Source organism: Ambystoma mexicanum, chromosome 2p, assembly GCF_040938575.1.
Source record: "Ambystoma mexicanum isolate Mex_15411 chromosome 2p, UKY_AmexF1_1, whole genome shotgun sequence".
NCBI lineage: Eukaryota > Metazoa > Chordata > Amphibia > Caudata > Ambystomatidae > Ambystoma > Ambystoma mexicanum.
Window position 1 is genome coordinate 64,410,543 of NC_090923.1, and position 13,034 is coordinate 64,423,576.

At 48.1% G+C, this 13,034-nt stretch overlaps 1 protein-coding gene across 1 annotated transcript in view; it reads left to right on the forward strand.

Moving 5' to 3' along the window:
• Nucleotides 1-13,034, forward strand: part of CRELD1 (cysteine rich with EGF like domains 1) — a 204,563-nt gene that overhangs the window by 61,589 nt on the left and 129,940 nt on the right. Inside the window, exon 3 of the mRNA XM_069643263.1 lies at nt 8,576-8,658. Coding sequence (XP_069499364.1) covers nt 8,576-8,658 — 83 coding nt within the window. The remainder of the gene's footprint in view (nt 1-8,575; nt 8,659-13,034) is intronic.

Consider the following 13,034-nt stretch of genomic DNA (forward strand, 5'->3'; position numbering starts at 1 on the left):
GCGTTTAGAGTCGGCATATACCCAATCATTGGCCTTTCTCCTCAACCACATGGCTTGCATAGCAGAAAAATACACATCTGTATTCTACTTGTCAAGTTGTGCTTTTTCTTGGGAGCAGCCTTTTCCAGAACACGCTTAACATCCATTCACTTATCCATTTATGACTTCAATGTACGAGATTCCGAATTTCAGTTGCTAACTCCAGAATTTGGAGCGCAGCGTATCATAAAGCAACTCTAGACCACTATGTTCCTCTGGCACCAACTCTTTGTGTGTAAAGTGTTTTGCTAAACAGAGGGTAGGTGTTTGATTGCTTTCCTCAGCTGGTGCCCTCATATTGAACAGCCTTCCCCCCTCCTTGAGCAGGACTTTCTTAAATTCTGGAAACTCCTCAAGACTTTCCTCTTCACCTCCTTTTTCCCATCTCTGCTAATCCCACAGTTGCTGTGATTGGTGTCTGGGGTCGCGGGGCCCCTGACCGCCCACACCCAATCGTCCCAGCTCCTGTCTATCCTCAGCACTTGCCTTGGCGTACCCTCTGCCCTGGCGGTTTGCTATTACACCTAATATGGCTCCAGGCCGTGTAGCACTCAACATTCCGAGCACTTCATCTGTGGCTCACCCATGAGCTTGTACTCTCACTTACTTCCTCTACCTCTTCCGTGCTGCACTTTCACTTTCTGAATACTCACAAGGCATAGTAGGGTTGTTCTTTTTTGCCCTCCACTGCTCTAAATATTTTGTTTGTAATGGTTTAACTCCCTTGTTCCCTCCCTTCGCCCTGTGGACGCTTTGAAACAGTATTTTCTTACTGTATAAGCACCTAACAAGTCAACAATAAATAAACTGTGTGGGCCAAGGCCTAGCTTGCACCGATTGGTATAGCCAAGAAGCGCTACAGAAATGCATGCTTGTGTTGACCTGTACCTGCCCAATAGAGACATTAAAGTGGATCAGGGCACAACTGTCGCCGTTGGTGTCAGTTAAAACAATGATTGTCAACAACTTTCAGGTTCACATGGGCTACTGTATATTTTCCCACCTCCATATTTCTTGATGACGGAGGACCAGTACCATTTGCAAGGTGAGCATGGGGATGTTTGAAACTTTTATTTGACATTCCTGAATTCAGCAGCATCTACGAACCCAAGAAAACAGCCAGGACCCACAGTTGCGTATCACGGTCCATGCTTTTGGAAGGTGTCTGAAGGCATGGCCACCCACCCGCATGCACCTGCTATCATACACTACTTTAAGACACATCGCACAACACCTCTGCCAGAAGAATGCAGCTATCCCCCACGACAAACATTTGGTCTATCTGCACATAGAATGAGTCTCCTGCTCCTGCATGCTCAATGTGCAATGCCTGGCGGGAACTGAGGGATGCATTATTAACGGCCGCAATCTACAACCACTACTGAAAAAAACACTTGCTCACTCTGGTGGAAGGCGACGCAATAGTCTCCAGGGAGGGCCTTTGCCTGAAAGCGACTGATGCTGCATCCTACAGATCACCTCACGTATGCTTCCAACGGGGTACAGGGTGTGGCGTGCAGGAAGATTCTAGGCCTTTAGAAGGTTAATGGGCAGTCAGGCTCTATTGTAGTGTATTACTTTCTGTGAGATACTTGGAGCAAACCACATTTTTCTGCAGCAAACCTCATAAGGAGAACACCCTGTTAGCTGGTGGCATCTGATTTCTGGTGGGTGCTTAAATTGTGCTGCCTCTTGGTAGACATGCGCATTGGACATTGACCCTCTATCCTGTTCATCAGACAGGACACATCCCCACTGCTGGCAAAGTCCTAAAAGTGCTTCAAATTTAACAAGTGCAAGAGGGCACCTAGGCAGTGCTTGCTTCGCCCTGATTCTTGCTTTAACAGCTGTTCTATCACCCACCTCAGTTGTTGGGCCGGCTATCCTCACCCTGCTGATGCTGTCTGTTGGCCAACTATCCACGCAGAAATAATGGATTAATGGAGGTCTTCACCCATTGCCACAGACTGGTTGAGGCCATATGAGCCTGTGCTTGCGAGTACCTGAGCTTGTGCACACAGTAATTTGAAGAGAAATCAGAAGCCCCTGCTAGAGCCATCAATTCCATGCCTGCACATTTGGTAAAATCATGTTCCTGGAGTGCAGAGGGACGTGGACTGTCATGTGGAGCCGGTGCTCTTCATCGGCGTGCAAGCCCTGCCTGGTCGCATCTGGCTCTTTTCACCAGTAGGACTCATCGGACCATGACCTGCTAGTTCCACCCAATGAGGACACTCATCTGGCCTTCCTCAGGCTTTGGCTGTTCCTGCAATGCCATGGTTTAGTTCACCCGGCTGGATCCAAGAGGATGGTAAATAATACCCTGTTGGTGGCAGGAGTTTGTTAAGAACATCCAGAACCCACCTTGATGAGATGCAGATATTTCTAGTTGGGACACCTGAAACTTCCTAATTACTGGTTGGGGTGTCATACTGAAGAGGAGGATGTGTGTTATGGTAGCACTTGGTTCCTCTCCAGCTGGGCCTCCCCAACAACCCCCATCCTCCAGTCTCCCCTCGCTAGGCGACTCCTCCAGCCTGGTATGTGTGCCTTTGCTAAGACATGGCACTGCCATAGGCCTGGACGCCGATGGGAGCGAGAACTCCATGGGCTCAGGTTTGTGGCAAACTCCCCCTTTATCCTCATTACTCGAGCGCTGGGCTGTTATTAACCACTGGCCTACGTCTCTGCCTGTGTTATGGGACATGTGTGTGGAGTTCACAGGCCAAGTGGCGTGCCCTGACTCATTTTTGGCTGGCATGGGGCACTCACTTATGCAAGGGTGGTATGAGGTACAGGTGTGCACACACACGCACTCACAGGCTTGCCAGATAATAATCATAGTTTAGGATAATGGGTGGCACCTGGGATGGCCAATAATATTCTAGGGGTAGTACGTGTCCCCCCAGGACACTCCCTGAACACGCCTATGCCAGGCTAAACGGGCATATCTTTGCTCATAACAAAGAGCCAGCTGTAACTCTACCACTACCTGGCATCTGTCTTTTTCCCTACTCAGTAGCCGTGAATCCATACCCACCCCCCAGCCCCCCCCCCCCGCTCAGCTGGCTCCATCATTTTTCCCACCCGTTCCTCAGAGGGGGGCGCTCCTCATTGTTCCCCTCGCAGCTGTTTCTCACCAGGCCCCCCCCAGCCGTCCCTAAACATTCCGTCCCCATCCTCCTATCTAGACCCGTCACTCCCCAGCCTTTGCTCCTTCAATGTCCCTCGTCCCTCATTCCAGGGGTGCATTTATATGTACCCCACAGGTTTCCCCATGCAGGGGCGCCGAGTACGGGGGGCTCCGGGGCCCTAGCCCCCCCCCCCCGGCAAAATGAAGTCGGGGCTGAGCACCCCCCGGCCCTTTCCACGGACACTGCATCACTTCTCTCTGGCCGGGTAAAAGTGCGAACATGTGCGATTAAGCCCTCCCCTCTAGGACTCATTGGTGTGTATGGTCCTGGCGGGGAGGGCTTAGGGCAGCCGTATTCAAACTGTGGGGCGCGCCCCTCTGGTGGGCCACAGCCTCATGCCCAGGGGGGGCGCTTAACCACAGTTTGAAAAGAAAAAAAAAAAGAGGATAAATGACCAAAGGGTCGGGCTGTTGCTTCATTAACAAGCAGCCGCCCGATCCACGGCCCCTGCCACACATGCTTAGTGCGACAGGGGCCGGGCCTTCGTGAGGTCTCAGGCTCCATTAGGAGCCTATTAATGAAGACAAAAGAAAAAGCGCACACCTTCTTTTCCCTTGATGATGGTCATCACGGCAAAAGAATGTGTGTGCTTTTTTTTGGCTTCATGAATAGGCCACTAATGGAGCCTGAGGCCCCACAAAGGCCCGGCCTCTGTCACACTATGGGTGATGGCAGCAGGGTTGGATTGGCCCCTGGCCGGGCTGAAATCGTCCCAGGGGAGGAAGGGCCGGTTTCAGGCCATGCTTGGGGCGGTTTGAAAAAAAAAATCGGAAAAATGTTCACATTTCTTTTTTCTTCTTCAAAAACCTTTCATCCTTCTTGGGTCGATATAAGTACCAACACAGGTTGGGTGATATTGTATGCATATTTGTTCTATAAAAAAGAGCTTAAGGGTAAATGCTATATAATACCATATTATCATGTGGCCTTGGACGTCTGCTTGGAGTCACAGTAATTTGATAATATGGATCTATACACACAGATATTAATGATACGTATGGTGATCCATTCTTGTATGAAATGTATATCACCTTAGTGAAATCATAACCATATTTTTCGTAGTGTAGTTTACTTAGGAACACTGCTATTTGGTGCCACTTCCTATTTTGTCAAGGGGTGAAAGGTTGTGTTTCATCGCTTCCCGGGATGTCACTTTGGTGTGGGGCCAAATTACATCACTTCCGGTGATATCATCAGAGGTCAAGTGTCGTGAGGCGAGGGGTGGGCCACTTTTTTGAGGTGAGGGGTGGGCCACTTTTTTTTGGGTGACCGGGCCTATTTCTTGTCCCAGTCCGACCCTGGGTGGCAGCAGTGGTGTGGAACTGCCCAAGTGTCACAGAAGTGCTAGAACATATTTGGGCACAGGCACCTACTGTTTTACAAATTAAGCACTTGGTATACACATGCAGTTGCAAGATGTAAGTCGAGAGCCAACCAACCTCCTTCTCCTATTTGTGCTACTGTACCATATAGATTAGGGGGAATCGCTCTCCTGCAGCCTCTCTCCCAGTCATCGATTCTTGATGATTTACTGGTGCAGTCCCAAAAAATTTTTGGGGGTTCATTTTGTTTACAAAAGTAGCGCATTGCTAAAACCCCCTGGCTGCCAGTTCATTGTCCTTGGAGCGCCCCAGGCTCCCTACCCCTGAGAGCCACCAACCTTGGGTGCTGTTTTATAACAAATGAAAGACGCAGACAGAACGATAACTGTGTGAGTCAACTGAGAGATGAATGCACTCATGCTCCATTCAGAGAGAGGCTTTGAAAATGTAGCTCTGACAAATCAGAGAATCGGGGGGGAAAGAAGCACTGCACATCTCCGCTTCCTCTTCATGGGTTTACGGTTGCCACCTGAAAGGTTGCCAGCAGCTAACCTGCCATGCTGTCCCAACTCCATGCCTCGTGTGCTATTCCCTGGTCAACCAAACCCTGTGAACTCATAGGCCGCATACGACCCGCAGAAGTCTTTTTACCGCCCGTCCTGAGTGTTTCTTGCACTAGTGCTATTAACGTGTGCAGCTCCAAGGTATAATATTAACAACCAGTGTTTGTGGGTAAAGGGCCGGAATAAAGTTTCTATTTCAGAGCCAGAGTCAAATGATAAGGTGCTTGTGGCAGTATGGAGTTCCAGGCCTCTGCTTGGACGCCGGGTTCTGCAACCTTTAGCTCTGCAGATGTGTTGGACTACAATGTTCATCAGCCCCAGCCAGCATAGTCAATGGTGATGGATCATAGGAGTCATAGTCCAAAACATCTGGAGAGCCACATGTTTAAGACCCCTGGCTTTAAGGAACAGGAAGTAAAATAATCCATGAAAGTAACAGGAGTATGACGTTCCTGGATCTACATGGGTAGAATAAAAGTAGACGAGAAGAACAGCCTGGGGGCATCAAGTTTATGGAGGATGGAATAGTAGGGGTCTGAGTCACCTGAGGAGACGGGCATATTACAGGTCTGAAACCTGGTAATCTACTTTACAATAAAAGACAACATGGAGAGAGGTGATGTCTCTGTGTGGCCTGTAAATCTGCCGAGATACCACCAAACTGTACTACCATTACTGCCACTTGGTCTGGCGGTATTACTGCCGGATTACAAGTGGTGGTAGGCAGTGTTAGTCCCCATTAATTGGAGTCCATAGGACTCCATGGTGGATTTCAGCGGTATTACTACTGGTAGTCATTTTGCTGGTGGTAATATCCCATATTGTTCTATTTTGGGCGGTATGGTGGAGGAAATACCTCCAGCTTCTTGCTGGAGGATTTTCCTCCACCTTTGCCCTCAAACTCATAGTTGGGCGGTGCGATAATGTGGCTCTATACGGTATTACCAGTTTTGCCAGTCAGAACTCATTTACCTCAGCAATATATTCAGTTCTCTGCTTTTTGTCCTGATGCTTAAAATGTGCGATTTGCATTATAAGCTGTGTGCCGCAGACTGCTTCCACTCTAAGCGGGGGAGAAGTTAGGACTGTGGGGACTGAGACGCCAGGACTTTTCAACCTTTTGACATGAGGGGCCTTCACTGAGTCTTGGGGGGGCATCACCTCCCATGGGATATGGTACAGTATAATTACCTCATTGCTTTCTATCACTGGTTCCTCTTGCTGACATAGAAGGGTTTATAGCTGTTCAGTGGGCATTCAGTGGTTAAGATCTATGCTGGCCTGCCATCTTGTGATAAACGGCAGCTATTAACCTTAAATTTGTCGCCATTGCAAGTCTCACTTCTCCCACAGCAACAGCAGAGCCCGCTTGCCAGTGCCTGATAATCCCAATTTTATTTTTATAAGGTTATTTTACTCACTGAATGCTGATCAAGTGTTTTAAGTCTGGACTTTATTAACTGGGTGCTTGTAATTGCAGCACAAGCACTCTTTACAATCTAAACTAGAGGTGTGTTTACAATGTTGATTGTTCCAAAATACATCTCCTAGTGTGCTGCTTTGGGTCAGGTGGCCCCCTTTAAGCTGTACACAATGATACATTGTCTGGTTGACATACTATGTGATTTATGTATTTTATAAAGGAAACTAAGACCACTAGAACTCACCACCCCAGAAACTCCCAATCCCACCTTTGGGGGAATTCCTGTGGACATGAGAACACAGAGGAAAGAATGAATAAAAAAGTATTTGCCTTCAAGAGGAAGCTAGACCTTTGCAAAAGAACAATTGGAGCTGGGCAAGCCAACTAGCAACATTAAGGTCCAGCTTTGATGAATACTTCCCTGAAGTAAATGCTGGCATTAATGACTGGGTGATGCAGACTTTTCTGGCAGAGGAGGTGGTGCATCATCCATTTGATGCCCAGGAAGAGCTGATTGAGGTTCAGTCGGACTCTACTCTGCAAACTAAATTTAGGAACATTGCAGTGGGTAAATTTTGACTGAAGGTAATCCTGGAGTATCCTACATTGGCATGGTCTGCTATACAGTCGCTCTGACCCTTTGGGCCTTACTACTTGTGCGAAATAGGCTTTTCAGCATTGGCTTTTTTACTGACTCCTTCATTTTTTGAATAAGGGGTGTTTCAAATGAATGTTGAAAACCCGGAAAGTGGGAGTTTTTAAAACATGGAGACAACCATGGCTACAACATTTAGACGCGAGTGCTTCCATCAGTCCCAAACATCACCTGGGTGCAGGGTGAGCCTGGGTAACTGCTTTTTAACATTGAACACTACGTTACCAGAATTTCTGGTAAACTACAATGTTAAAAGCAGTTAACACTCTTCCCCTCCTCCCCCCAAGTCTGAAACCACACTTGATTGCATTATGCTTCAGCCAGGATTGCATTATACTTCAGCCAGGACTGCATTATACTTTAGCAGCACATCTGATGTGACCACTGAAAGGTTTAAGATTAAGCTACATCCCTAACTCTGTCTGGTTACCCAGAGGTAACATCTTAGCAAATGTCACTTTCGGCTGGCCAATCTACAGCAGCACCATTGTAAGTTTGAATTGTTGATGTTTTACTGAACTATGGCACCACACATGTCTTGCTTGGTAGTTTTTAATCGGGAAACGTCTTTACTTCTCGTTTCCCTTGAATTGGGACCTTTTTTTTTTGGTGGTGGTGGTGGTACTCCACCTTGCAGCCATACCTTCTGTTTAGCAAGCATTTCATTCTCCCATCCTAGTTGTGTTGCTGGACGATTATAGAGCGGTGGAGTAGGGGCAGTGATGTCTTACTGGAATGCAACTCGAAGGCTTAAATCTCCTTCTTTCTTAACTTTAGTATATGCAGTGCATGCTAGCCAATGTTTCCACTGTTCTGCACTGCGCGCGCGCGCCAAAGTCCGCCCCCCCCGCCGTTGCACCAAGTTGGCGACTACTTGCAAATTTGCGGCCATATAACTGCCAGTGATGTCACTTCCTTCCTGTATTTGGGCCCCCCCCCCTGCAAATTCATAAGCCGGCTCCCTTGTCCCCAGGTGTACCATCCAAGCTGCCTCCATCTTTTCCTTTGCTCTGTCTTCTTCTTACTGATAGATTTTATCCATCAGGGGTGATTTTAGGATACGAGGCTTAAGCCTCATTACTCCATCTTTTCGGTTAGAGTATGTAGTGGGTGGTGGCTCCCCTTTTCTCTCTTTAGCTTTCCCTCCATAGCGCCCCGCCCCCTCGCTCCTCCCCCTCTTTGCCCCCGCCCGTTTCCACTCCTGGGCAATGCTGCCCGCTGCTCTTGCCTCGCCGGAGGCCATTACGCTGATCTGTTTGTTAATCTGATATTACTGCTCTAATCCCCCCGCTACAATCTAAAAAGTCAACGTTTCATTTGGTTAATGCTGATTATTTTTTTTTTTTTTAAATTTCTCTTTTTTGTACTGGCTGGTTCAGGGGCTGGAGAAAACTGCCGGGCAGAACTTTGGCGGGGGCAACACTGCCTGGGAAGAGGAGAAGCTGGACAAATATGAAACCAGGTACGTGAGGACAGTACATGGAGTTGAATTATTAAATGGTACATGGAAGATGGTGCATGCTTTGAATACTAATGTTAATGTTAACGTTAAAGGATATTTGTACCGTTCACTATCACCACCGGAGTGGTCCCCTGGCGCTCTGGCGGCTCTGAAAAAAAAAAAGGGGGAAGGGGGGAGCGGGTTAGTGGGAATAAGCTGGAAAAGTGCAAGAGAGCAGTGATGTGCTGTTGGCAGCCTCAGCCCGGTGGGCCCGTTGGCTGGGCTAGGGGTGTTTTACGGTCGGTAGTCGTCGTGTGCTGTTATGCAAGTCTATGTGCGGCGCTTGTTGACCTTGGCAAGTATGTTAGTATGTAATGCAAGGCAATTTCTACAATCCTGTCATGAATAGGTTCAGTCTGGTGTCACAAATCTTTCTGCGTACGCCTGGTGTGAGTCTATGGCAGTCTATGTTATTGGGAGATAAGATAGAGTGGCAGGGGTTTTGAGGAGTAGAGTAATTGCTCTACTCCCCACACATGCCACACTCAGTTTTTGTTGGTGTCTGTTGACTGCTGGCTTCCCCTGCGGACACCTGCAGACACATCTTGGAGCCGCCAATGTAGGAGCCACCCTTGGCCTTGGGGTCCTCGCTGGGGCTGCCGGGCAGAGAGCTGCCCTGGGAGGGTTGGTGATTTGGGGGGAGTAGCAAATCAGTGTGCAAGGGAGGTTTGGGAGGCGGAATTCGGCTGGGGAAGGAGGGGGCATGGGGAAGGATACCGGAACACATAGGGCGCGAAAAACGCCATTTAAACACTTTTTTCCAGTGTTGAAATTTTTTGGGAGGCCTGTGGGGCAAGGCTCTGGGGGTAAACTCACCTAGGCCTGCTTCCTTGGTAGAGGGAAGGAGGCCGGGGGTATGAGGCAGCAAGCGGGGCCTGAGGGCAGAGGAGGGCAAGGCCCAAGATTTTAAGGGGGTGAGGGGGCTCCAGGGGCTCACCTGTTCGCTTGGGGACGCCGAGTTTTTTAAAAAGGCGTAATCCCCAGTGTGGTGGGCATAGTTCTTGGTGCCTGATGCAGGCCAGCCAATCACGGGTGGCGGGTTTAGGGACGGGAGCTACTAGTAACCCCTGCTCCCCACCACCCCGGCTATCCATCTCATTGTGTGAGCAAGTGTTTCATTGGTAGATTTTCTTCTAGTGTTCTTCTGGGTAGGGCCTCTTAATTTGTGTTCTGCTCTTTTGGGGCCATCAGTCGGTTATTGGGAAGCCCTCCACACATAGCACTACTTAACCAGATGTTGTCATAGAGAACTTCCGAATTCTACAATACCCCCACAGAGATACCTTAAAGTGCTTTTATTTTTAATATTTGTTTAATCATAATTATTTCGGCTATAGCATGCACAATTCCTAAAGTGTGTGTCGCACCTTCTACCCAGTGCTGAATGCTGCAGTCCTGTGGCCACATCTTGAGTATTGTCCAGTCCAGTTTCACCACATCTGGAGTATTATGCCCCTTGCTGGAGTCCACCACTTTACCACGGTGTGCCACTCTAGAGCTCCACACACATAGCTGTAGTATGCCCAGTACCTAAAGTGCGTGTCACATCTTCAATGCTCTGCCCAGTGCTGAACACTGCATGGCTGCTTCTGGAGTATTGTGCAGTTCGGTGGCTGCTTCTGGAGTATTGTCCAGCTCGGTGGCTGCTTCTGGAGTATTGTCAGCTCGGTGGCCACTTATGGAGTATTGTCCAGCCCAGTGGCCTCATCTGGAGTCCACCACTTTACCACGGTGTGCCATTCTAGAGCTCCACACATGCAGCAGTAGTATGAAGTGCGTGTCACATCTTCAATACTCTGCCCACTGCTGATTGCTGCAGTCCTGTGGCCACATCAGGAGCATCGCCAGCCTGGTGGCCACATCTGGAGTATTATGGCCTTTGCTGGAATCCACCACTTTACCCTGGTGTGCCATTGTAGAGCTCCACACATGCACCTGTAGTATGCGCAGTTCCTAAAGTGTGTGCCACGTCTTCAATGCTCTGCCCAGTGTTGAACACTGCATGGCTGCTTCTGGAGTATTGTCCATCTTGGTGGCTGCTTCTGGAGTATTGTCCAGCTTGGTGGCTGCTTCTGGAGTATTGTCCAGCTTGGTGGCTGCTTCTGGAGTATTGTCAGCTCGGTGGCCACTTATGGAGTATTGTCCAGCCCAGTGGCCTCATCTGGAGTATTATGGCCCTTGCCCGGAGTCCACCACTTTACCCTGGTGTGCCATTCTAGAGCTCCACACATGCACCTGTAGTATGCACAGTTCCTAAAGTGTGTGCCACGTCTTCAATGCTCTGCCCAGTGCTGAACACTGCAGTCCGTTAGGCCGTTTCTGGAGTATTGTCCAGCCTGGTGGCCACATATGTTGGCCCTTGCTGGAGTCCACCACTTTACAACGGGTTCTAGAGCTCCACACATGCAGCTGTAGTATGCACAGTTCCTAAAGTGCATGCCACATCTTCAATACGCTGCCCCAATGCTGACCACTGCAGGCCGCTTCTGGGGTATTGTACAGTTTGGTGGCCACTTTTGGTGCAGTATTGTCCAGTCCGGTAGGCCACATCTGGCGTATTGGCCCTTGCTGTAGTCCAGCACTTTACCACAGTGTTCCATTCTAGAGCTCCACAAATGAAGTGCGTGCCACATCTTCAAACCTACTCATGGACTGCATTGATTTAAATTGGCATCTGACTTATTCCTCGGGCCTTATCACTGTCTCTTTTCTGGCTTTTTCCATTATTGTGAACTTACCAACAGAGGAGTCTTCAGAGTAATGCTGAGCATTGTAGCCCTTGCTGGAGTCCACCACTTTACTATAGTGTCACGGTCTGGATGCCCTGCATTACTCTGGAGACTCTTCTGTTGGTAAGTTCACAATAATGGAAAAAGCCAGAAAAGAGACAGTTGATAAGGCCTGAGGAATAAGTTGGATGCAAATTCAAATCAATGCAGTCCCTGAGGAGGTTTGGGTCACATACTATGAAACATTATATGCAGACTTGAATTTGGCTCCCATTTATAAACATAAGATCCAATCTGGTTTATATAATTTTTCATTTGATACAGAGGACATCCTACTGCAGATTCACAAACTAAGCACGTCCAGGGCCCCGGGCCCAGACGGATTATCGAATTGGATGATGAAATCAAATCCAGAGGCCTGGGCTACAATTCTAACTCTTATATTCAAACAGGTTATGTTTACAGGGAAAATTCCAGCATCATGGCAAAAATCAGTGGTTATCCCTCTGTACAAAAAGGGTGACAGACAAGCACCACAACATTATAGACCAGTTACATTGCTAGATGTGCCGGGGAAGTTGTTTGCCAGGCTCCTTCTCAGACATTTTACTGCAAGGGTTAATGATTCTAAATTGGCAGACCCATTCCAAACATGTTTCCTTTTGGGAATGGGAACTACAGTGAATTTAATAGCCTTGCATGCAATACAGCAACAGGAGAGGGAAAGACAACAGGCTCTTTACTTAGCATTTATAGATTTCCAGGCTGCCTTTGACTCTGTGTCAAGGGAGTTGCGTATGGCCAAGTTGGAGAGGGCTCGATGTCCTCTATCAGTGCAGCATTGGATAAATCCATTTCATACCAACACGTCAATACAGATAAGACTCTCAATGAATGGGAATCTGTCAGCCCCCATCAACACCTTTAGGGGACTGACGCAAGGCTGTGTATTGGCCTCAGCTGTCTTCAACTTTTTCATTTCAGACATAGGCCCCATAGGTCCTAATATCCCTTGGTTGTTTTATGCTGACGACCTGGTGTTGTTGGCCAAAACTCCCAGGGGATTACGAGCATTGCTAACTCACTGGGACTATATGCCAAAAGCAACTTCCTCACTATCAACAAGAGCAAATGTAGAGTCTTGATTCATAACAACTCCCGTCTTGAACAGAAAGGTTACTTAAAAGGGCCACTGCAAGACGATAACATCGCAGTGACGCAAGAATATAAATATTTGGGGCTCAATACGAACAATCGTCCATCTGACAAGCCCTACTATGCTGAAGTGCAAGTAAAGATGAGGACAGCTGCGGCACAAGCGTGCATTACTCTAGCAAAGTATGGTAAATTTTCTTTGAACCCTGCCATTATATATTACCAACAGAAGGCTGTCCCGACGGTAACATGTGGCGCGGAATCGAGATCTTGGCAGGGAGACATTGTCTGGTCCAGATTGGAAGGCCTCTTTTGGCATAGAGTTTTGCATTTGCCCAAGTGTTTACCAATTTGTTGTTTTAGACAAGAATTGGGGCTAATATCTTTAAATGCAATCTACAAATGAAAAATGATCTCTTTCTACCAGAAATGTCTGTTAGTTCAGGAGAACAA